The 27030-nt window shown below is 41.2% G+C and overlaps 1 protein-coding gene across 1 annotated transcript in view; it reads right to left on the bottom strand.

Annotated features, from left to right (window-relative positions):
* Positions 1 to 27030, bottom strand: part of TMEM132E (transmembrane protein 132E) — a 331457-nt gene that overhangs the window by 61277 nt on the left and 243150 nt on the right. Inside the window, exon 2 of the mRNA XM_069971195.1 lies at positions 730 to 1615. Within this exon, the coding sequence (XP_069827296.1) occupies positions 730 to 1615 (886 nt within the window). The remainder of the gene's footprint in view (positions 1 to 729; positions 1616 to 27030) is intronic.

Genomic DNA, 27030 nt, shown 5'->3' with positions numbered 1-27030 from the left:
TCTTCAGAAGAAGGGCTTGATGGCCCCCTATGGCCTGTTTATGGATGTGTCCCAAATGGTGCTTTATTCAAACACTGTATGGAGGTAGTAAATTGGCACATATGCTAGCATTATGTTGGTGCCCTATATTGGCACATTATTGTTTCCCTGGGCATGGTAAGTTTAGAGTTCCTTTACACCTTTCAATAAAGGAACATTACATGCGTGTGGTCATACTTATAGTAGGGTCCTAGACGAAAAGTATATCTGGTACAGTTTATGAGTGTTTCTATAACAGAAAATCATGTCAACCTTGTGTTTCTCAATCTGTATTCCAAATGCAACATTTCATATTCCACAGTGCAAATCAAAAGAAATTATTAAAGGAGTATTCAGGGAAAAATTTACTTTTCCCCTATCCACAGGATAGGGGAAAGGTAGAAGACCGCGGGGGGTCCTACTACTGAACCCCCCCCCCCCCCCGGTGATCTCCATATTAGACCCCACCGGCTGTGTTATGAATAGAGCCCCGGGTCGGCATGCAACCTGCAGCTCTATTCATTCCTATGAAAGGTAGAAAGAGCTGAGTACTCGGATCTTTCCGTCTTTCCATAGGAATGAATAGAGCCACGGGTCACATGCTGACCTGAGGCTCTATTCACAACAGAGCCAGCGGGGTTCATTGCGGAGATCGACAGGGGGTTCATGGAATAGATTAGCATTTCACTTTTTTTTGTGGTGTTATATTACCTTACTGTGAAGTGCTCTACCGTTGCATTTGGTTGCAAGTAAAGCAGGATGCTTAAGATCTCTCCAGGACGAAGCGGCCGATCTGGAAGCCTTATATAGATATTTGTATCCAAATGCTGTTCTTGCATCTGTTCAACCTGAACTGGTTGGTATAAGCTAACACTACCAATCCTTAAAAGTGGATGCTGAGTTGGGCCTTCCCCTCCTCTGCGTGTACTTATATCATTTTGGCAGCTTCCAGTAGAGTCTGGTGTATGTAAAGTGTAGAAAAGTTCTATTTGTTGGCTTTCTCCATTAAGGTCTGCTCCATCAGGTTTCCGTCTCCCCATAGGTGCCACTGTCCACCCAAACCAACTCTGCGGTAGTTCAGCCTGAGCAAGACAAGTGGCAAGACTTCCCCGTAGGCGGCATGAAGTTTTGCGCTCTCGCATCTCCTGAAAAACATGAAGCCGAACACAGGGAAGACGTTCTGTGACCCCAAAATCATCCCAGTCCCGACCGGCTACGTAAAAAAGCACTTGTACAAATGGTTGGGTGGCAGGAACCTTTGTACGAATAATGTAAGCTCTTATTTTCCAGTTTACAGTCAATCGATCGGGAACTTCTAGTATACTTGAAGGCTGAAGTAATTCCTTTGGCAAAACCTGTCCAGAAGCAAAAGGTCCGAGAGTGACATTCAATACAGGTAATTCCTTTGTCTGAAAAACCACAAAGGGCTCCGAGCGTTGCAGCAGTGGTATACTTGAATTCCATGTGGGTAGAGGCCCTTCTTCTCGTAAGAAGAAGGCAAGGCGTGTGTTTGATAGGCGATAAATCACTGGTAGTATGGCAGATGGAGGAGGTGGAAGGGCTGTTGGATGGATTGTAGGGAGCACTTTACAAGATGCTGAAAAATAAGAGTTAACAATTAGGAAACAGCAAAAAGGCAGATGTAAAAAAAAAGTCAATACATGGCACACTTTTCAATACATAAGTCATAAAATAATATGATGCATTAAAGGGGTTCTCCGGCAAAAAACTTTTTCTTTTAAATCAACTGGTTTTAGAAAGTTATATAGATTTGTAATTTACTTCCATTTGAAAATCTCATTTTCCCATATTTATCAGCTGCAGGAAATGTTGTTTTCTTTCCAGTCTGACACAGCGCTCTCTGCTGACACTTCTGTCCGAGACTGGAACTGTCTAGAGCAGCAGCAAATCCCCATAGAAACCTCTCCTGCTTTGGACAGCTCCAGCAGATGGCAGCAGAGAGACTAAAAACAAAACACCACTTCCTGCAGGACATACAGCAGCTGATAAGTATGAACAGACTTGAGAATTTTAACTTTCTGAAACCAGTTGATTTGAAAGAAAAAGATCCCTTTAACTAATAAAATAGGATTAAAATAGGATAATGCTAAACTAAAATAAAGGTGTAGCCACATGAATGGTTTGCGTTCTCAATGCAGAGCACATATTCATGTATTGTTATTTGCTTATGACAGATTTACGCACGCAGCTAGCTGCTTAACATAAAATAATTGAAGAATATTAGATATAGTAGGTAAATTGCAGAGACAGACAAATAGGACTAGGTACGACATGAGAAAGCTTAAGTGGAGAACAGTGTTTATTTTGTGACTGCGCTGAACTGTAGAGATGAAGGAAAAGGGGAAAAAACAAGGTAAATAAGGCAGAAAATCACTGAAGCATCTTTTCAAACAGCTTGAAATGTTCAGAGATGCGATCACTTGGTGCTCAGTGCTCCGATGGTTTCTTTAACGGTTACGTCTAACATGGGAAGATCTTTCCAGCATACAGAGTGGCCGAGGGGGAGCACTGTGTCAGCGCGCCTAATGGGGGTTAGGAAAGAATATTTTGCTGCTTAGTATTCACACCCAGACTCTTTGCTGAATGCAGACTCACTACGCATCCAGAACTTGGCCAGAGCTCATCAGGGAGATGGGTGTTTGCCAGACGTATGGAGGACAGAGTTGATTTCTTAACCCACTTAGAAAACAAGCAGCCCAAACTCATATCTACATATTTAGTCATTAATGAAAACTCTATGCAGCTGTTCCTATAATACAGGATTTAATCCGCAGCATAGTGAAATATCAAAGACAGCTGCTTCTGTCACCGGCGGTAAAGTCACAGCTAAATGCAGAACATACTGATTGCCTATTGTGGCCGTATAATGCCGCATATTTCCATGTTTAGCCACATCATTTAAAGGTATTGGTACATGCATACAATATAACGTAGTAAGAGATTTCTTTTTAAAGCAGGTAGTGCAGGGAATCTACATTAAAGGGGTATTCTGAGATAAAAGCACTAAAAAAGTTTGAGATTGTGAGGGGACAATCCCTGGGGACACCCCCCCCCCCCCCATTTAAAGAACAGGACACCAAACTCTGCATGTTCATTAACTGTACATGGAACAGCCAAGGGAAGCCGATTATTTTATTAAGCATTCTCTGGCATCTCCATAAACAATAAATTGAGAGGCTGTTTGTTAGCTAATCACCTACCTAACTATTAAAACTAAACCCTACAGTACCTCTGTCTTGACAGGTCAGCTCTCCCTGACAGGTAACAGACTGCAACGGAATTGAGCATCAGGTGACCTGGGTCTATATACACCGGGCGGTGTTTATATACACCATGTGACCGCTGAGCGACTGCTAAGGGGCACAGCAGGAGGCATTATAACTATATGGGGGCATAGCAGGGGCAAAATTGCTAAATGGGGCAAAGCAGAGGGCATTATTACTATATGGGGGCATAGCAAGGTACATTATTACTATATGGGGGCACAGCAGGGGGCATTATTACTATATAAGGCACAGCAGGGGACATTATTAATACATGGAGGCACAGCAGGAGACATTATTACTATTTAGGGGCACAGCAGGGGGCATTATTACTATATGGATGGTACAGCAGGAGACATTATTACTATATAGAGGGAACAGCAGGAGATATTCGTACTATATTGGAGCACAGCAGGGAACATTGTTACTATATGGGGGCACAGCAGGAGACATTATTACTATATGCGGGGCACAGGAGGGGACATTATTAATATATGGAGGCACAGCAGGAGACATTATTACTATATGAAGGCACAATGGGAGACATTATTACTATATGGAGGGCACAGCATGAGACATTTTTACTATATAGAGGGAACAGCAGGGGGCAATATTACTATATGGAGGGCACAGCAGTAGACATTATTACTAGATGGGGCACAGCAGTTCAGTAGTGATTGATAGAACCCCCCAACCCCCGGACTCAGTTTAGCAGTGATCGATGGCAAAATCCACTGACCCCCTGTTTGTGCCATCTAGCTAAATTCATGATGCCTGCACGGACATACAGTAATAACGTAATATACTTTGTAAGTTCATTGAAAATACTTTGCATATATTGATATATTGGCCCAATGTGTAAACATATTCCTACCCTCACTTAGTACTCCCTACAGAGATTAAGTATTTGTCTTATTGCATTGGATACGTTCAGTACTGTTAATTATGTGCTAACCTTGAGCCTTCCTGAACTTGCAGTGTTTTTATAATGGCTTAGAGAAGACAAGTACTGCCAAGAACCCTGGCTGAAAAAATAAACTATCCTTGCTCCTTACTGAAACTGCGTATATGGTAAGTCAAACTGTATACATTTTAAAAATTATAAACTGCATATTGAAATTGCCCGTAGAAATAGTTAATCAAATGATTTCAAATGAAAAATTAATTAACTAATTGTGATAAATTTACCATAAGAAAACTATGATGAACCAACTAGTTTTCCATTTACTGATTATAGTTTAAAGGCATTATAAAGCTTTCAAAAATTGCTAGCCGATCCTGGGGATAGGCCACTGATTGTAGAAGGTTGGAAAACCACTTAACGGATTGTACAACCTTTAATAAATTTGGTAGATATAAAATAGTATAACACAAGCATATGCCATAAATTTCAATTTTTTTTATTTTTATAGCTATATGTTTACTGCCCTTAGGTTCAGTGTGGGATCTTTAAAGGGCAAAAGAGCCAGATACAGCTGAGACTAGAGAGAAAAAAAATTGTGAGCGGTAATAATTTGTGTGATACGATGTTTATTAGTCTGATTTCCATATTTCTTTTTCTGTGCCTTTTTATTATTTTTTTTTTTCTATGATTACCTGTTACATTGTCATTAGATTATTAGAATCAGAGGCTTGAAAATTGTGGATTGCTAGGAGGGCATGTAACATGTCTTTCCAACATGCTTCTCTACCAAAGCCACCATCTGAGGCCCATGTCATTATAGTAACTTCATGGGTTTTCGAAAGTAATGAACCAGTGTTCACATTGAGCATTGTGTTTAGTGGTTTTTGTGATCTTTTCTGGTTCTTGTAGCTTCTGGAAGTTCAGCTGATACAGTGGCAGCCTGATGTCTTTAATGTCAGAGAACTATATAACATGATCTGCCATTAAAGAGGACCATTGGTGTTCACTTGAGATGCGTGAGACAGGAGAACATTCTAAACTGCGAACAGTCATCGGAACTTGAGCATGTGGCATTTGTTTACCGGTGGCTGAAGAAGTTGGATGCATGCAGTTGGATCCCAGGACTCTTTAGGGCTGCATCCAACTTCTGCAGCCACCGGTAATCAAATGCTGCATGCTCGTGTTCAGATGAACCTGGTCATGCTCGAGGTTCACTCGTCTCCAAATCTTAGCTGCATAGGAAATCGGCAACTGAAAAGTTGATATACCTTTTATAGTCATTTAGCTAGGTTTTATCTCCATATAGGGATAAAATTACGTTTACTTACAGTATTTAAACTACAAATCATTGTAGAGTGGCTTTGTAACCTCTCCCTCACTTGAAATACTCAGAACCAGGAGTACAAGTACTGCCAGTTACTCCCCCGCATTTGCACAAAAATCACAGATTTTTTGCAGATTTACGCCAAACACACACTTAAAATAATTTTAATAAATTCCTTCCCTAGTGTTTTTGTAGTTTAAAATGCATTATTTTCATGATGCCATTAATTATTGTATTATGTCATTGTAATACATCATACACCACTATATTATACTGATATAATAGTATAATATTAAATAAATTGTAAAATAAATAATAATAATGAATATTCCTTCTACCAATTTAAATTTGATTATAGAGGTTGGCCACTTAATAGTAAAATAGTTCAGTGTACAGTATTAGTGAGAGTATTCACATTATTTACAGAAAGCAGCTCCCTGTGTAGCTCATAGTGGTAAAGTCAGATTCCCCTCCTCTATGCTTTGCTGTCCTGCTCTGTGGTGAGTCTGTCCATAAGATGGCGACAGGTAGCCCCCAGTGTCCTCCATAGGAACATACAGGCACGAACAATAAAACAAGATTACAGCACAATGTGTTTCCAGGCCGGACTGGCCTCTTCATCACTGTAAATAAAGTGAGCATACTTACTAATACCGTACAATGAACAATTTACTATAAAGTGGCCAACCCCTTTAAATTTCAAGAAAGTAATCTGGATAATTATACTGTTAATTCTTTGTATAACTAACTAACACATTAGTATACATCTCTTAACTAGTAATGTGTTTCATTTTACTAGCACTAATCCAGCAGAGACATCTAGCAGAAAACTGCCAGCAAGGTCGCAATGACCTAAGAAAGTAAAGGTTTCGCTCCTGAATGGGCTGTATTGTGACAGGGTGAGGACACCCGAAGGGTGCCAGAGGCAAGTTGGTTTGTACACAGGTGCCAGCGGGATGTTTACTGCAGAGGTAGTAATGATGCCTACCTTCCGCTATATCCAGTATAATGTTTTCTAGTTTGATTACATGGCAAACACATTGTAATTGCTGGCACATCTCAAAAGGCTTAACAGGGAATGAAGTAACAAACACATTTCCCCAACTAGCATGCTGGCCTGAGGATTGGATAGAACTTTTGTAGACAAGAATATGAGAGGTCGGAATGACAAATGATGACAGAATGTAAGCCAAGGGGGAAGGAGACTCATCAAAGGAAGGGAAAATTAGACAACTTCAAGGCATTAGATGAAAATACATCCATTAAACAATGAACAAGAAAGGCGCAAAGCTGCTACAGCTGATAAATCAGGGAACAGAAATGTGACTTGTTTCTGCAATCAGCAACCTAGAAGCATGAAGGTAATGATTAGCAAGGCATGAATTATTATTTATTATTATTATTAAATATTAATTATTAAATAATTATTAAATATTATTGTTTTTATTATTATTAGAGATGAGCGAAGCAGCCGGAAATTCATTTCCTTTATTAAAATAGCCAAACTATAGTAGCTTCAATACTAGGACTATTACAGAGGGTGAATTTGATAAAGCATGTTGTTGTAAAAGTGTAAAAAATCAGAAAATAACAAATTAAAAAAAAGATAGCCAGTCAATCATCCAATTTCTGCCATTTCTCTCCTCTCTGTCCCTATATCGCTCTGTTAGTCTCTCCCTGCTCTGCTCTATCTGCTTGCTGTCATCCTGCTCTCTCCTCCACACACAGCCGACTGTCCTGAAACTGAGAGAAGTTGCCCAGGACTGGATCCATCTTTTCCCAGCAACCAGGGAGGAGCAGCACTGAGCAGAGCAGACTTCAAATCCCACAGCCTGATGAGCAGAATGCAGATAGGAACAAAGCGCTTCACTTTGCTCCTACTGTAAATTTGCTCATCTATAATAATAATTATTATTATTATTTTTAATATTATTATTACTATTATTAGAGATGAGCTCAATGCTCGAACAAGTATCTTTATACCAAACATTGTAACACACAAAGCAACTCACAAATGAATGTTATATGAATGTTACAGTATATTTATGTGGAAGGACAATTACTCTCAGCATTTACTTTTATTGTTTCAGAGTAATGTTTATTAGAACTTGCTGCTCTTGTGAGTTTAATAGACATGTCACATTAAAACTTTATAGACAAATAAAATAGCTTTTCACTAACCCAGCCACATTTTCAGCTGGTGGCTAACATCCGTCTTGAAATGTTCTTTTCTCTGTCAGCTTCTGATCAAAAATTTACAAAAGCAAAAATAAATAAATAAATAATGAAGTAAACAAGCGTTTTCCATTCTCTTCATGTTCACGCATTTGTAAAGTTGGTTACTTCTTTCTTAAGCTCCAGTATGATTACAATTGGACAGGATAAATGTCTGAAGCCTACTGTTTGGATAGAACAAATCTTAGCCCATTCCAGACTTCCCAAATTTATGTTTTTTGCAAGGTTTTCTTTCTCCTCACATTCTAAGAGCCATAACATTTTTACTTTTCCACAATGAGTCAATTTTTTTCTAGAATGTAATATAACCAAAAATCTGCAATTTTGATCTTTGATAATTTTTGTTGTATTTATACCGTTGACTGTAGGATCAGACATTTGATATTTTAATAATTCGGACAATCCTTAAAGTGTTTTTTAAAAACAGTCCTTGGCTATTTTCACACATAGTATTTCTGTCAGTCTTTTTTCAACCAAAACCAGAAGTGGTTTGAAAACACAGAAACTGTACAAATATTTCCATTATAATGTATCCCTGTCAGTACTACTCCTGATTTTGGTTGAAAAAAGACTGACCAAAAGACTGACAGAAATACCATGTTAACTTATAGCGTTCCCCCCCCCCTTTTTTTTTTTTTTTTTTTTTTTTTTTTTTTACTTTTTTAATTCTTTACTATTATCAGTAATCATCTGATTTGTAAACCATTAAAAGACTATTCTTTTCAGGCCACTTCACTTTTTTTTACAACCACACCAAGGTACATGCTTTATGACCATAATAAGCTGCAACTGTCACATTTCTTTGAGGAACCCAGATTGGTCCATGTTCCCAATGGGACTGTGTAAATTCAAAATTAGAGGGATAGTCCAGGCCTGAAAAGAAAAGAGTGCTATAAAAAAGAAACCATATCTGCTTCAGTCCCCTGCCACTGTGAGTTCCAATGGCTCCAGGAACTGCTTGCTCAGCCAATCACTGCTGTGGCCACTGATTGGCTGAGCAGGGATGACTGAAGGGTTGGGATGCCTGAAGTTTCTTAGGCCTACCAGAGAAAATTATTTTGAGGGTCCACAATACTATTTGTAATCATAGTACATACAGGGTTTAAAATTCGATATCTAGTTGTAAGGTTTACTCCAAAAAAGGTTTGTTTCTAGACCTTTGAGGCACTACACTATGCGTGAATTATTACTTTACACCAAAGGCCCACCTAAGAATCCTATGGTACTCTAGTGGACAAGAGCAACTCTAATGACATGTCACAGGAAGCAAAAAGCAGCAGTGAGTGGTGGGAACAGGAGCTCTTGTAGGATCAGCTGGTAAGATTTGAACAAGGACCCCAGTGCAACAAGACTGTCCATAAGCACCATGTTACAGATTTGTACCACACAGACCAGTAATATAGTTATGTACGCTGACTCTAAATGTTTTACTGGAAATTATAATTAAGAAGTGAAACTTTTCTAGACCCTCTAACATGAACCTTCCCATTCTCAGATTTGCAAGTTAGTATAAGATATTAGAAACCTAGGCCTCTGGGGCTTTAATATATCATCATATAAATACCATATGCATAAATACTTTAGGGACAAGTAATAAAGGCTATATAAAAAGAACAGGAGAATATTTCACCCATCAGTCCCATTCTAACTTATTGCTATTTTGAGATTGTTTTTGAATGAAAATGGGCGAGAATATTAAATACTGACTTAGTGCAATCTCATATTGTTGAAAAATCTACAATGGAGCTCACAAAGCATGAATTTTTAATGAAAAAATAAAGTATGTTATGGCATTCAATAAAGACGCTGTTGCCAGCTAGTGACACTGGAGAGTGGAATGGATACTGAAATATATGAGTTATATCCAGCTTTAATTCTCAGCAGTAATTACTAAACGCAGCATTACACACTAGATACAAAGACAAAATTACAGACTACAATACATCCAATGTATGTATATTACTCGACTTAGGCCCTTGTTTAAATGTAATGATGTTTGCTAAAATCAGACATGAACCAACAAAACACAGTAATCACTGAACTCAAGGAGAACAGCGAAAAAAATTCCAATGAAGTACTCAATCAAGAGTCTCCACTGATGCCCCCAAAAATTTTAATATGCAAATATTTAAAATATGCAAATATGGAAATTTTTTCCGCTGTTTTCCTTGAGTTCAGTGATTACTGTGTTTTGTTGGTTGATTTTTCATTGCCCCAACTAGCCAGAATCCTACCCCACACTGACGAGGGGCAAAAACCCCGAAATGGCTGTCTGTGGGTGGAAGCCTGCCTTTGCAAGCCCTTGTCATGATCGCAATACTCGCACCTTGAGTTAGACATTGACAAAAGGGGCCACCCTGTTGTTTCCCTGTCTATGTTCCAATACTCGCAACCGAGTGGGACTTAAGGGGTTATTTATCAGGGTGGTGTGGTGCTCTCCCCATCATGGAGGCACCCCGTTGGCAACAGGCTAGAGATATCTGGCTATCCCGTGTTTTGAGACTCGTAACTGAGGCTCCACGGACTCTTGTTTTGCATATTTAAATTTTTGGGGGCATCAGTGGAGACTCTTGATTGAGTACTTCATTGGAATTTTTTTCGCTGTTCTCCTTGAGTTCAGTGATTACTGTGTTTTGTTGGTTGATTTTTCATTGCCCCAACTAGCCAGAATCCTACCCCACACTGACGAGGGGCAAAAACCCCGAAACGGCTGTCTGTGGGTGGAAGCCTGCCTTTGCAAGCCCTTGTCATGATCGCAATACTCGCACCTTGAGTTAGACATTGACAAAAGGGGCCACCCTGTTGTTTCCCTGTCTATGTTCCAATACTCGCAACCGAGTGGGACTTAAGGGGTTATTTATCAGGGTGGTGTGGTGCTCTCCCCATCATGGAGGCACCCCGTTGGCAACAGGCTAGAGATATCTGGCTATCCCGTGTTTTGAGACTCGTAACTGAGGCTCCACGGACTCTTGTTTTGCATATTTAAAATCAGACATGGCAACAATATAATAGTGCCAGGCTGAATAATGGGCAAAAAAGGCAAATGTCACAGGGTCTTACTAACCTATAATGTAATTCAAATCTCTGTAAGAAAATAGAGTGGAAGAGCACAATAGACTCTATACTACTGATTCTTATTGTACTACAAGAGCTATGCAGTGCTAAAGCTAAAAGTGGGGTAACTACGTCAGGGATGACAATCAGTGTCAGGGCATATTAGAAAGCTACAGAATCGTCTGCAGCAAAGCAAAGTGCAGATGAAGCCGAAGTACTCCATTGATCTTTGCTCAACCATCTTGGAGAACCGGTTGTGCAAGCCCAAGGCACATGCTACCAGACCTGGCACTTGGCTACATCCGGTTGTGCAAGCCCAAGGCACATGCTACCAGACTTGGCACTCTGTGATCTCTTCTTTTGACAAAACTGCAAAGATGTGAATATGGTGAAAACAAGGAAAAACAATCTAATTCTGCTTGATAAATATGGATTCCCAGCCATCCATTTTTAGCCAAAAAACAAAAACCTGCAAAACTTAATGATAAATACAGCGTTAGTATTAAGAATATTTACTTATTTAATGGGAATTAATCAGCAGCAATTTAGATTCCAAACTGCTGACACCTGATACCTTTTATACATCTGTCTGTGCTTCCATAATGTGGAGAAAAGCAACTTTCATCCATACTAAGTTTAGTTGGACAACTGACCTTACTGAACATACTGATGTTTTTTTGCACACTTGATAGATGTATAGTAAAAGGAACAAGGTCTATAAGACAAAACAGTTGCATAGCTGTGAAAGCCAACCTAGGTACTTGTATCACTAATGCTGGGTTGCCTGCAAGAACTCATACAATCTGCACCTGAGATTACAGTTCACCATACAGTCATTTATCACAGTTACTGACCAATAGATGTTTTATGTCTCATGTGTTTTTTTCTAATAATCCGAAGGATCGGAACAAGTTTACACTTCTAAAAAATTAAAAAATTCATAAGTCTAAATTTTACCCTGAAATAATGTGTGAAGGGCAATACCTCAATACACCATACTGTCATTTTTGTTTTGTGCTATGGGATTTTTGTTCTCCTGTGTACACTTATTTTTTTTTATAAGATCAGCAAAGGAGACCTTGTGCTTGGTCAAACTTTACAAGTAATACAGCTTGTGCACATAGTGTATTAACTATGTGCATAGCATTATGTAAATGTAGGTGTCCTGTGAACTGTCTTGTACCTTGAAACTTGCATTTTTTAATTAATGGCATGTTACTGACCACATCAAAGCTCCTAAGCAGTGAGGATGTTATCAGAAACATTGATCCTTATTTCAATGTACATGTATAATACACTGATAGTAATTCAGATGTATGAACTTAAAGGGGTAGTGCGGCGGTAAAGAATTATTCACAGAATAACACACATTACAAAGTTATACAACTTTGTAATGTATGTTATGTCTGTGAATGGCCCCCTTCCCTGTGTCCCCCCACCCCCGCACGTGTACCCGAAAGTGTGGTGCGCTATACATACCTGTCACGTCACGTGCCGACTCGTCTCCGATCTTCAGTCAGTGAGGTAATCTTCGGACGGCCGGGCCGAATCCCTCCGACCCTCCTGGGTGCTGGCCGCCCTCTGCTGAGTCATCGGCTGCTCAGCCACGATTGGCTGAGCACAGTTATGCTCAACCAATCACGGCTGAGCAGCCGATGACGCGGCAGAGGGTGGCCGATACCCAGGAAGGTCGGAGGGATTCGGCCCGGCCGTCCGAAGAAGGCTTCACTGACTAAAGATCGGAGACGAGTCGGCACATGACAGGTATGTATAGCGCACCACACTTACGGGTACACGTGCAGGGGTGGGGGGACACAGGGAAGGGGGCCATTCACAGACATAACATACATTACAAAGTTGTATAACTTTGTAATGTGTGTTATTCTGTGAATAATTCTTTACCGCCGCACTACCCCTTTAAGTTCATACATCTGAATTACTATCAGTGTATTATACATGTACATTGAAATAAGGATCAATGTTTCTGATAACATCCTCATTGCTTAGGAGCTTTGATGTGGTCAGTAACATGCCATTAATTAAAAAATGCAAGTTTCAAGGTACAAGACAGTTCCCAGGACACCTACATTTACATAATGCTATGCACATAGTTAATACACTATGTGCACAAGCTGTATTACTTGTAAAGTTTGACCAAGCACAAGGTCTCCTTTGCTGATCTTATAAAAAAAATAAGTGTACACAGGAGAACAAAAATCCCATAGCACAAAACAAAAATGACAGTATGGTGTATTGAGGTATTGCCCTTCACACATTATTTCAGGGTAAAATTTTGACTTATGAATTTTTGTTTCCGGGTTTGAGCTGCCTAACAACCTCATGTAAAAAAAAAAAAAAAATGTTGTTAGGGAGTCTATTCCAGAAAAAGAGCGGATGATGTCACATGATTCACTTATGGAGTGCAAAAGCTAGACTGGCACAGTGCTGAAAGGGGAAAAGCAGCTTGGCAGCAGTGAAACCATTTTATTCCCTATCTCACCCTACATTATTAATCAGATTTTTATAAAAATAGATTCAGGTGAATAACTTCTTAAGAGATATGACTCGAAATGTGAAGAGAGCAGACAGCTAGCTAAAATATATTCCTATACAATATATACAGTATGACAATGTTATAGGGTGAAACACAGGTAACTGAATCCTAACTTTCACATTGCTGAAGATTTTTATAAATTCGGATAATGTATCCAACCCTGGAGGAGAAAAAATGTTTAAACAATTAACTTTCATCTGTATTACCCTAAGATTATGAGGTTATAAAGTATCATTAAGTAACTAATATTAATGGGAAATCTGAATGAATAGCGAATAAAGCATCAAAGGTTAATTCTTCAGAAAGTAGTATTATTTATAGTGTATCTTTTCTTTTACCCTTAGCCATGTACTATTACCGGTCATATGTAAAATATCAACGCTGCATGTTTAGGATTCATTAAGATTGTAATTAAGCTACTATATAATGTTTTCCTTATAGGAGTTGTATGTATTGACCTGTAAGCGGGGCCTGCTGCTCCTGGCCGATGAAGAAATTTAACAAATTTACAAAGTTCAGTTTTCGGGCAGCTTGGAAATGTAAAGATTTGTATGTGTCCCCCCCATTTTAGATTCCTACTCCAGCATCAGTTTTAAGGTTTGCATGCTGCAGATTGGTGCAGAGGCAGACATGCACAGGGGCCCAGAAGGTCAAGGGGCCCACCGAAGAATTTTGTGGCTCTCATGAGCTGGAGAATTTAAGAAAGACAAAAAGGGAACTATTAAAGGATAGTGTTGAGCCCCGGATTTCAAACACAAACATAAAAAAAAAAGATTATGATTGGTTTCTGTTTGCCAAGCATTCACAAATAACGAACATACAGTAGAAGCGTACTTTTTAGTCTACGCACATGCGTACATATTCGCAAGTTCAAAGTTCGTTATAACCACTACGATCATCAAACAAATTGTTTGTCATCGGCAAACACAAACAATTTGTGTCATGTTCGTAGGAACATACGAAGATTTACGAACATGTTCGCCCATCACTATTAAAGAACAAGGAGCGACTTCCGGTTCCGGCGCGTGCATGAGAGGCTGTGTGTGAGGAAGCTCCGCTCCGGATCCTCCTAAAAACCCCGTCAAACCAAGGCATTTGAACAGCAAATATCTCGGGTGTGAGAAAGCACCCCACTGACCACCCGCACAGTAGCCCCATGGATAAATTTATTAATCGGCCGGTGAGCAGCCGCCACAGAAATCCCTGCCGAAGCGGGATAAAGACAAGCTGCAATCCAAGATGGCGCAGGGCTCACAGCACGCGTCGGCACAGCCTCGCGACCCGGAGCACCCTTCTCCCCTGGGAGTGGACATAGATGAAAGGGGTGAGGAGATCATAAGACCGCAGGTGGGACTGTCTTGCAAACAAATTGCTATGGAAGTAGCCAAGATATTAGCGCCCGATATCACGGCAGCGTTGCAGGCTACAGTGGCAGAGGCTCTAAAGCAGATGCATGGTGAACTTTCAGCACACTCAGCCCAGATAGGGGAACTGGAGCAGAGGGTGAATACACTTGAGGATGAACTTTTAGAAACTCAAGCCCAAGTGAAGCACCTGCTAAAATCAAATCTTACAATGGGGAACAAGATAGATGATCTTGAGAACAGATCAAGGAGGAACAACCTCAGAATTGTAGGCCTTCCGGAAACTGTTCCAACTCACCAACTCGCCCAGATATGTGCGGTGGATATCCCGCCGGCGTTGGGTCTCTCACTTGCCTGCACTGTAGAGAGAGCACATAGACTGGGCCCTATCAGACCTCCGTCATCGTCACCCGGTCAGTCAACCCAGAAGGCGCGGCAAGTAATAGTCCGATATCTAAACTATGCGGAGAAGGCATTGATACTGCAAGCCGCCAAAAAGATGTCATCGCCACTGGTTGTCCAGGGCCACAAAATCCTACTTTTTGGTGACTATTCCGCAGATGTGGCAAAAAAAGGAGGGCATTTGCCCCAATTTGTACCAAGCTGGTTCAGCGCCAATTGCGATTCTTTCTCCAATTCCCGGCCACTCTGAGCATTTTCCTGGATGATGGGAAGACGGAAGTATTTCATAATCCAGACGATGCACAAGCCTTCCTAGACGCGCATCAAGAACAGATGGACATGGAAGACTCGAGGAAACGTAAAAGATGTGAAAAAGCGCTTTCTCCCTCTACATCGGGGGACTGAGATGTTACTAGCAACCGTGGTGCTTTGTTTCGAGTGATGGATCAAGAGGAGGTTACATGTGGGAAAAGCTTTTCCCGCTATATGGCAGTTGAATTCAAACTTTGGGCGCACCTGATCGGCGTATAGCCGGTACCTAATTCGAGTTGCAGTTTGCCTGGGCCACTGTGGGCCTGCTAAGTGACGTATCTGTTACAAAATTTTTGATTTACAATTATTTCGGGGGTGGGGGTGGGGTTACTATCATTTGTTATAATTTCTGTTATCATTATCATGATGAGTGAGTATATGGGAGGATCCGGGGGGGAAGCTCGGGCTAGTGAGGAGAGAATATATCTGTCCGGCTATCTTGGGGAACGGCAGTGGTTCCCTATACCGGCGCACGAAAAAAGTGAGGTCCAGAAGATGTTTCACATTGCGACTGTATTGTTAGTTGTTAGTTCATTTCTGTTGTTACTTGGGGGGTGGGGGGGAGGTAGGCTGTTTGGGAGTTTGGGAGGGGGGGTGGGAGGGGGGAGTTGGGAGGTTGGGAGTTTGGGTAGGGAGGGGGGTGGTTCTTCTTCTCTTCTCTCGTCCACAATAAATAACATATATGTCCAGTCGGCTGGCTTGTGTCTGATGCACCATCCAATGCGGCTATGGTTACACCCTTTCCGCTGATATGATGAATATGAAAATAATAACGTGGAATGTGAAGGGACTACGTTCCCCTAACAAACGCATGAAGGTGCTACGTCATCTGAAACGTCTCAATGCGGACTGTGCGATTTTGCAAGAAACGCATTTAGACGTAACGGATTTCCATAGGATGAATAAGTTATGGGTGGCGCATGTGGTTGGTGCATCGGCGCAAAATGGCAAGGCTGGGGTTTTGCTACTGTTGTATAAAAGACTAAACTGCAGAATCATATCAAGCACGGAGGACATGGAGGGTAGATACCTAAGAGTCTTATTAGAGGGCCAAATGGGTCGTCTCAGCTTATACTGTTTACATGGACCTAATGACACTTATTCTTCATTCTTTCGCAAGGTTGAGCAGGATATCTTGTCTGACCCCGAACGAGACATTCTGGTGTGTGGCGACCTTAACACAGTACTGAATCCCCTGGAGGATCGCACTAAACGGCAAGACAGGGTAGGACACACATCTACACATGATTCGGTTCTGCCGGGCTTCCTAGAGGCCACGGGCTTGTTTGACGTGTGGCGTCTGAGAAACCCCGCAGAGAGAGAATACACGTTCTTTTCACCGGTACATGACACGTGGTCCAGAATAGACTATTTCCTAGCATCCCCATCTCTGTTACAGAAATCTTCAGGCATTCACATTTCTAATATGGTAATTTTTGATCACACCCCTCTTGTACTGACTATTACTGACACTTACCCGAAGGGGACGGACATACTGTGGCGCTTTCCAACGTTCTTAGCTGAGGATGACACATTCACAGCGGCACTTAAGGGGTGGTGGCTAGATTATCAGGCAACCAACGGCTCACATTCCGGGGATTCCTTTCTTTACTGGAAGGCAGCTAAGGCGGTTATAAGAGGCCGAATAATAGGGTACGTACACTCCTTGAAGGCAAAGTCCCTGAAACACTTTAGAGAGGCTAGCGAGAAACTAAGACACTCTTATACAGCTTTCGTACGAGACCACAAACCCAACACCAAATTTGCGTGGCTGGCAGCAAAGGAAAATTATGATTTATGGGCAGATAGAGTGGAGAGGTTAAAAGAACAGGCAACAAAAAACGATTTCTTTAGACTTGGCAATAAGGCTGGATCCCTCTTGGCCAAATTAGCGAGGGGTCGGTATGTCCCCCCTTACGTAAAGGGAGTCCACAATAAAAATGGGACCCTAGTTCAACATCCCAAGGATATAGTAGATGCCTTTAGAGAATTCTATGAGAACCTGTACAGGCAAGACCCGGTAGATATGTCCAGGGGCAGTGCCTTTCTTGATTCTCTATCCCTTCTAGCTCTTTCGGCTGAGGATCTGGAATCACTAAATGCAGCAGTCACAAAGGAGGAAGTAGTGGGTGTCATAAAGTCTCTAGCGAACAAAAAAGCGCCAGGCCCTGACGGCTATTCAGCTGAATTTTATAAGATATTGCCGGAGGAGACGGCAACCTGTTTAGTGGCAGTCCACAACCGCATTATTGAGGGTGGTGATTTCCTCCCATCGGGCAACCTAGCGTACATTAGGGTCTTACCAAAGGCGGGTAAGGACAGCACACAAACAGAGGCCTACAGGCCAATATCTCTTATAAATGCTGACATTAAAATACTATCTAAACTTCTGGCGAATAGACTAGCCTCCCTTCTACCAACACTGGTTGGTCCCCACCAGGTGGGATTTGTACAAGGCCGCTCTGCCGTGACCAATCTGCGTTCAGTGTTAGCGGTGCAGGATTGGATAGTGTCAAATGACTCTCATATCTCGAGTTGTCCTGCGCTGCTGACACTGGACACGGAAAAGGCATTCGATAATGTCAACTGGCAATGGCTGCAACTGGTGCTGGGGAAAATAGGCATTCGGGGCACCTTTCAGAGATATATCTCGGCAATGTATGAAACACCACTAGCTAGAGTTCATTTACTGGGTCATTTGTCTGGTTCCTTTTCGCTTTCCAAAGGGACCAGACAAGAGTGTCCATTGTCGCCCTTATTGTTCGACTTGGCACTCGAGCCTGTAGTGAGATACATGTTATCCTCCAAGATCTATTCTGGTATATCGGTTAGGGGAAAAGAAATTAAAATATCTTGTTTCGCTGATGATTTACTATTGTATCTAGCATCGCCACAAGACCACTTAGATGAAGTGTTGGCATTTCTGGGGGACATAGGCCGATACACGGGTTACAAAATAAATGTGTCAAAAAGCCAGTTAATGTTTCTGAAAGGTGTCCCGAGGGGATTCGCTTCGCCGGTACCGGTTGAGAAAAAGGCCATAACTTACCTGGGCATCCAACTAGGGAGGTTGCCCACGCAACTATATGCCTTGAACTACCCGCCTTTGATATCCAAAATTACGATTGAGTTGTCCCGATGGTCTGATCTGCCACTGTCGCTCATGGGCAGAGCGCACCTCTTAAAGATGGTGAGCTTCGCCCGGCTATTGTATCCTCTACAGACAATTCCCCTCTTATTGAAACATGTGGATCACATGCGTCTCCAATCTGCCTTCACTTAATTTCTATGGCGGAAAAAACGCCCCAGAATTGCTTATACGAAGCTGGCTCTACCTAAGTACCAAGGGGGCTTGCAATTGCCGCTGTTAAGAGGATACAATCTTGCCGCCCTTTTGAGACACGCTAGGGATTGGGTGTTTGAGACGCGGTTCTATTCCAATTTACCTTTGGAACAGGCGTTAGCAGGGACTCATAATTTGGGGGGTCTTCTTCATTACAAATACTCAGAACTGCCTTCCTATGTTAAAGCTAGTGTGCTCCTCAAGGACACGATTCAGGCTTGGAAGTCGGTACGAAAGCTGTATGGTCTCCCTTACTGTCTGTCCAAGTATATGCCTCTATGTCACAACCATCTTTTACCTTCAGGAGGGAACCAATCTTTGCTTTCTCAGTGGCGGGCAAAGGAAGTCAGGGTACTAGGAGATCTCTTACATCGAGATAATGGCCATTTCCATTCCTGGGAAACATTTTCTACTCAATTTGGTTTGCCAGCACAACATTTTATGCTGTTTAACCAAATTAAGAGCTACTGCCAAAAACGGATCAGGAGCTTAGCAGAGGCTGAAACTCCGGGAGTCTTTGATGACATAATGGGCTCTAACCATATAGCTGCCTCTATATCCTCGCTGTACCCGACACTGAGAAAGCAAATGTTGCGAAATGAGGAGGAAGGGGTGTTTCGTAAATGGGCCAGGGAATTAGGGGACGACGAACTCCAGGGAGGCATAATAAAAGGGTGGGAGGGGGTACGTAAAGTGATGGTTAATGAACAGTGGCGAGAGATGTTTTTCATAATTATCCATAAGGCAACGTATGCCTTTGACTTGACATATACGAATGCTCCTGCACACTATCTTAGATCATGTCCATCTTGCAGTGAGGACAGAGCAAACCTCTTACATGGTCTATGGTCGTGCACGGAGGTGGAGAAAGTCTGGAGGGAAGCATTTGTCTATGCCAAGCAGGTTTGGAAGGCGAAACTACCATTCACTCCCCAGACCGCGATATTTCATGTATTATCATCAGACACACCAGGATTGGACTTGAATAACGCCCCGGTCCCTATCATTCATACATTCTTATTAGTGGTAAAGAAGTGTCTTCTTAGACATTGGCTGCAGTCCTCGGTACCGACGTTACTCGAGATCACAGACACTATGAATCAGCTGCTACACTTAGATAAAATAGAGACGGAACGCCATAAAGAAAAGAGAGCGAAAGGATTCTTCAAAAAATGGAGAGCGTTTATTGAACATCATTACACAGCACGTGACATTGAAGAGCTAATGTCGGTCTTCAAATACACTGAGTGGTACAACAAAGAGGCACTACAAAACACACTTGGCAAACTATGTCTGCCTGACAGGGGAGGTGACGACTAGTGGATACTTTGTGGACGAGAGAAGAGGGGGGGAGGGGTTGGGGGGGGGGAAGGGTTAGAAGGGGATAACTGGTTGAACGTAAAATGTGTTTTATATATATATATTTTTTTTTTTGTTATACAACACTTGTTCATAATCTGTGAAATCCAGGTTATCTGCCTCTCGGGAAGGGAGACAGAAGCCATGCGTTTTATTCCTTACTTTGATATGAGGCCTTTGTCCTTATGGCGGAGATCTAATCTCATAGTCACGACTACGCACAGTCTCTCTGAAACTTTTTTCTCACGATTGCATACCATACTTGTACAATTCCTGTGTTGTATAACCTTGTACTTCAATAAAAAGTTGTTGGGAAAAAAAAAAAAAAGAACAAGGAGCCCCCATACAGTGCTTTTGCACAGGGCTCCCCCTGCTGTGTCTGTCCACTTCATGTTTGGTGGCTTTAAAGGAGCTATCCAGCACTACTAAAACCTGGCCACTTTCTTCCAGAGACAGCACCACTCTTCTTTGCAGATCTGCTTTGGTTTGTTATTAAAGCAACTCTGTACCCACAATCTGCCCCCCACAAACCCACTTGTACCTTCTTCTAGCTGCTTTTACTCCAAGATCAGTCCAGGGGTGCATTCGGCAGGTGATGCAGTTATTGTCCTAAAAAACAACTTTTAAACTTGCAGCCCTGTGTCAAATTGGCGTGCCCTAGAGTGTCTGTGCATTAGACTTACACCAGCCCTCCGTCCCTCCTCCCTGCCATCTTCATCATTAGGAATGGCCCTGGCAGGATTTCTCCTATTCATCACCCATAAGAACACTGCACATGTGCTGGATCGTTAAGGCACCTGTGCAGTTTTCAGACAAGTGATGAATAGAAAAAAATCTGCCCAGGGGCATTCCTAATGGTGAAGAGGGTGGGGAAGAGGAATGGAGAGGTGTTGCAAGCCTGGGCACAGACACTCTAGGCCACGCCAATTTGAAACAGGGCTGCAAGTTTAAAAGTATTTTTAAGGACAATAACTGCATCACCTGCCGAACGGACCCCAGGACAGATCTTGGATTAAAAGCAGCTATCTGACGGTACAAGCGGTTAGGAGGGGGCAGATTGTGGGTACAGAGTCACTTTAATCTCCATTCATTTCAACTGAGATAAGTTGCAAAACCAACACCCAAACTTGAGACAAGAGTGATGCTGTCTCTGGAAGAAGGTGGCCATGTTTTTCTAATGCTGGACAACCTCTGTAAAGCCCCCTTATGTCATGGCAAAATCCCCTGACCCTGGTCAAGGCATAAGAAGGCTTTTAATGCATTGTTTCAAACTGCGATGGATGAAATTTGGTTTAGTGGAATCAAACCATATACTATGATTTTAACCATGTCAGTTCTATCTGTACAATTGTTAAAAATGGAAAAGGAATCTAAGTTGTTGTGCTGGGGACCTATTTACATCTATAGTTTTTTTTTGTTTTTTTTTAAGTCACTTCAAAAGCATTCAATCCCCTCTGCTGTTACAGAGTGATTTTGAAGCACCTTTGAAGTTGAGAAATTTTGAAGCTGAACATACTTACAACTGCAATGGTTTCTTCCAAGGACTTTTGAAGTGCTTGTCTCAGAACAGCTGAGATGGAGCCCTGATTTTGTGTGATCAATAGAATGGAAATGTCAGGGTGTCTAAAAGTTGTATTGTAGGAGTATTTAGCTATTCGACAGGCAAAAAGTTACCAATGTGTAATTCAAATGGATTAGTAATATGGATAACTTAAAGCGACTCTGTACCCACAATCTGCTCCCCCCAAACCGCTTGTACCGTTGGATTGCTGCTTTTATTGTAAAATCTATCCTGGGGTCCATTCGGCAGGTGGTGCAGTTATTGTCCTAAAAAAAACAAGTTTTAAACTTGCAGCGATGTGTCAAATTGGCGTGACCTAGAGTGTCTGTGCCTTAGGCCTGCACCGCCTCTCCGGCCTTCTCATCATTAGGAATGACCCTGGGCAGGATTTCTCCTAATCATCACTTGTCAAAACAGTGCATGTGTGTTGGATCATTAAGGCACCTGTGCAGTGTTCAGACAAGTGATGAATCGGAGAAATCTCACCCAGGGTTGTTCCTAATGATAAGGATGGCGGTGAGGGGCAGTGTAGGCCTAGGGCACAGACACTCTAGGCCATGCCGATTTGACACATGGGTTGCAAGTTTAATAGTTGTTTTTCAGGACAATAACTGCATCACCTTACAAATGGACCCCAGGACAGATCTTAGATTAAAAGCATCTATCTGAAAGTACAAGCTGCTGAGGGGGACAGATTGTGGGTATAGAATCACTTTATTGATGCAGCAGACTACATTGCTGAATGACCACAAAAAAAAGGCATTTTCATGGAAATTGCATTGAAACTTTCAGAGATTTCTGTTACATCAAACTAATTTAAAGGGATTTATCTGGACAAAAGCTTTTGATGGTGAATAAGATGACTGAAAGCTGTTATGCAGGAACCCCTTTGGCTCTTGTACATTATTTATTTCCTGCGCTGCAAATGTGACGATCAGCTGACCAGTGGGGGTGCAGGGTGTCAGCACGCAGCCGATCGACTATTGATGGTCTACAGTATCTTGTGGGTAAATTTTTTGCCCTAGAAAACCCTTTAAAATTCCACACTCTAAAAAATATTTATTTGTTGATAGAATAAGAATAATAAGAATAATAATAATAATAATAATAATAAGAATAATAATAGGAATAATAATAAAAATAATTCTAATGAAAATAAAAATAATAATCCTAATTGAAATGCACCAAAACAGATGATAAATAGCAACACTGAAGAATCGTATTTCCAACATAAATAAGAATCAAGCCTTTTAAAATAAATCAAGGGCATGGTAATATTGGGTGCAAATAATATGTACCGTATGTTTTGCCTGTGCAGACCCATCACCCCTTCAGCACTGAGCGATTGCCATTCATGTACAGCACTGCAGAATTTGTTGGTACTATTCAAATTATTCTAACATAAATAGTAACACGAATAATGGATAATAAATAATCTTAGTTGACCTATAACAGACATTATGTACTGGTGACTTTGATCTCAGTGTACTGAATATGTCAATTATTTCCTCCATGGAAAGAGAACACTATGCAAATAGCTCTTCAGACTCAGGTGGTTCATCTTTTCTAGACACAAAGAACACCATTTACCGTGATAACAAGCATGAAGCATCCTACTTACTGTACAACAATGTCTGATAATGTTTACCCCATTGAGATGTAGTAATGGTGTTTGAAGTCTACCTGCCACCTAATGACAATGAAGAAATACATAAGAATCCATTATTTTGCTGTGAATGGGGCTATCCATAGGTGAAAAAAAAACCACACTGAAAACACTTTCCAAACCTCATTCTTTATCGCCTAAGTGCAAAATCTGCTTAAAATCCGTGACCTCCGGTTTAATCACTGTAACTGAGTACAAAAGTGCGCAACGGTTTGTGAGCCGATCCAAAGATTTCCAAAAAATGGCCGCAAACGTTCCCGCCCAAAAACGCATACAAAAAGCATGTACTACCGGATTGCAAAAAAAAACCTACTGTCTTTTCCTACAGGTACCAGCATCCTGTGCGTCTCTCACTGTCGTTCTGTGTTCCTCCTAGACCTACAATCTCCTCCCTCATTCCTCCTATGTTTACACGTCTATTCTGATGCTGTTTTACATAGTCCCATCTCCCTCTCCTCCCGCAGCGCTCTTCTAATACTGTGTGAAGCACAGGCATTGGCCAGAATGCTCAGCCAATAGTAGCTGAGCAAGTATCGGTGACGTCAGGAAAGAAGGCTGGCCATAAGGCAGAGATTGTAGCATTCCAGGTCCCTGGGTACATTGCAGAGTTATATAACCTATAATTTCACTATATATATATATATATATATATATATATATATATATATATATATATTTTGCAGTGAAGTACCCCATTCTGCTTGCATTCTGCTCGAATTCAGCCCCTAATCTACTCCTATTCTGCCAGGGCAGAATAGAAAAGGAATTTTCAAGCAGAAATCTGTCCTCTTCAATTCCTCATCTATTGCTCAGTGTGTATGAACCCTTACAAGTACAAGAGAGAGATTTGACTGCTGATGTTTTTAGTTAATCAACAGCTGATCCTTGAGAAGACGACACTTGGGAACCCCACCAATCAGATGTTCTGCACTGCTACATCACCATAAATGGAGTGTAGTGGCTCTATACTCTGTGTAGTGGCCGTGCTAGGTAACTGCATCACACCTCCCAGGCTCTATACTCTGTGTAGTGGCCGTGCTAGGTAACTGCATCACACCTCCCAGCTTCTTTCTAATAAGAGATGACTTGCAATAACCATATATCGTCACTAAATAGAGTCTGGAGCTAAGGCCTTATCCTTTTCACCAAAGCCCAATCCTTTAACAGCCTTGTTGTTTCTAAATTCTGCATCTAGAGTCAGTAAAGAACTTTTTCTTATATAATAACATGCAGAAGTATTATATATACTCGAAAACTAAAGAATTACAGGACTACAGAAATCTGATGGTAGAAGAATTACCTTTAATGGTGTCTTTTATGAGAAAGCTTAGGCCAAACAATATTGTTCAATTTATTAGGAAGAAGCTGTAGAGCTTTATTCACTGCTCCTGTAGCCCAGCTGAGAATAGAAAAAGGGAGTGGGTTTTCTTACTAGGTCTGTGTGTGAGCCCTACCGATCAATAATCTATTTGCTTTCTACAATTCTTGAATCAAGTATCCCGTTAGAAGCAATAAAGTGATACGTGCTTAGCCAGGCTAGCCACATTATCTGGAAAATCCAGTAATCATTCACTTGTTATGGTTTTTTAAAGCTATAACAATGAAAGAAAAAAAGAAAGTCATCCGCAGGAGAATGTATGCACGCATGATGTGACCGGCAAATAAAGCAGCAAATGTGCATTAAAATGCAAAACCTTTCCTGTACAAGCAGAGAGGTTCAATTTCTAGTCAAAATCTCAAAATTCATGTCCAGACGAACACTGCATAAAGCAAAATGTAGCGCAGAGTTCTATGACCTCACACTGCTGACAGATATGTGGCTGGAATAAGCCCTTACCTAGCTGCTGTTTAACCTCTCTCAGTGAAAAATACCAGATCCCAGCAAACAGGTAACAAAGGAGCCTATGCACATACTGAAATATGCAGATAATCCTATCGGCTTTGTCCTATTGGTCAAACCATTGATAAGAGGCATCGTCCCCTGATTCAAAGGCACTACATACAACCACCAAGCTGTAATACCATATTTAAAGGAGAAGTCCAGTGTTTTCTAAAAGCTGGAAGCCGGCAGGGGGAAATTGATTTCAAGTACGCACTTACAGTACCTCTCCCTGTGCCCCCAAGGGATTGATGATGTCACCACTCGGGGGAAAATGTCTGTCCTGACTGATGGACTGGTCGCTCAGCCAATCAGTGACTGGAGTAGCATGCTGCCCCAGTCACTGACTTGCTGATGTGTATGGGGCCCTCTTGTATCACTGTAAGCCTACAATATTATAGAGAGGCATTATGAGAAAGTTCTTTCAGATGTCATATGAATGTCATACTGGGATTCCATAGAAGTCACTGCAATGTATTTAATAAATGAATAACTTCCGGTGTTACAATTTGCATAAATACATTGTGTGAACTTAGCCTAATGCTGTACAGATTTTTGGATTATTTTATAGTATTGATGGTAAACTGGAGAAATTAGAAAAAATATATAATTAAAACGTGATTTAAACAATATTTCATTATCTAAGAACACATTCACTTTAACCCCTTCCCATCAGCTGTATATATTTGTATCTGTATATATACATCCCACTGCACATACCCCGTGCAGTAGGAATGTATATATACGTTCCTAACTACAGGGGCTTCTGATGTGAGCGGGATCACTGCAGTGAGAGTGGTCCCACACACATCAGTGTCCAGGGCCGGAGGTAATGAGAGACAGCTGCGATCTCATTAACCCCTTAAACGCCGTGATCTATGGCGATCGCGGGGTTTAAGGTATTCAGTGAGAGATCCAGCATCGATTGTGCCGACAGGCGGGGGTAAGCTTCTTACCTCTGTCCTGTCAGTTGAGCGACCTGTGCATAGAGTCTGCTCTCAGGCAGGCTTTATACATAGATTGCTGATAGATCTATGGCATAGCATACCTTTTACAGTGAAAACAAGTGTTAAAAAAATAAATAAAAATTGCAATAAAAAAAGTTTTTTAAAGTATTAAAAACCCCTTATAAACCTCCCTCCCAATAAAATTTTAAAATACCCCCTTGCCCATTCTAAAACCAAAAAATATTTAAAAAAGAAAAATAAATAAACATATTACATATCGTAGCATGCGGAATTGTATGATCTATTAAAATATAACATTATTGTTCCCGCACGGTGAAAAAAACAATAATATATTTTATTATAAGATTATATCAGATATAAATTATATATCAGAAAAAAATTAATAAAAAGTGATCCAAATTTTTCTGATACACCAATATGATATTAATAAAAACTAAAGATCATGGCACAAAACATGACACCTCAACCAGCCCTGTAGGTGGAAAAAATAAAAGCGCCATGGCTCTTAGTAGGCGGGGAGGAACATTGCATTTGACCTGGACATCCGGGCATCAAAGGGCTCTGTCTTGAAGGGATTAAAGTGAATCAACACACAGATCTGCAACAGTCCCATTTATCTTAATTGGGCGTGCACAAAGCTCAGGCGCTTGCTTGTGAAGCAACCCCGTTTAAATAATGGATTTCCAGTGGCAGATTCCAGATGTTAAAATCCACCCTTAATTTCTATTTTTAACAGAACAAGGACACATAAGGCACAAATAAATACATTTGAACATGTTTTAAGTGACAAGCTTATCTTAATT

Source organism: Dendropsophus ebraccatus, chromosome 5 (assembly GCF_027789765.1).
Source record: "Dendropsophus ebraccatus isolate aDenEbr1 chromosome 5, aDenEbr1.pat, whole genome shotgun sequence".
Classification (NCBI taxonomy): domain Eukaryota; kingdom Metazoa; phylum Chordata; class Amphibia; order Anura; family Hylidae; genus Dendropsophus; species Dendropsophus ebraccatus.
This window is presented reverse-complemented; position numbering and strand designations above follow the sequence as displayed.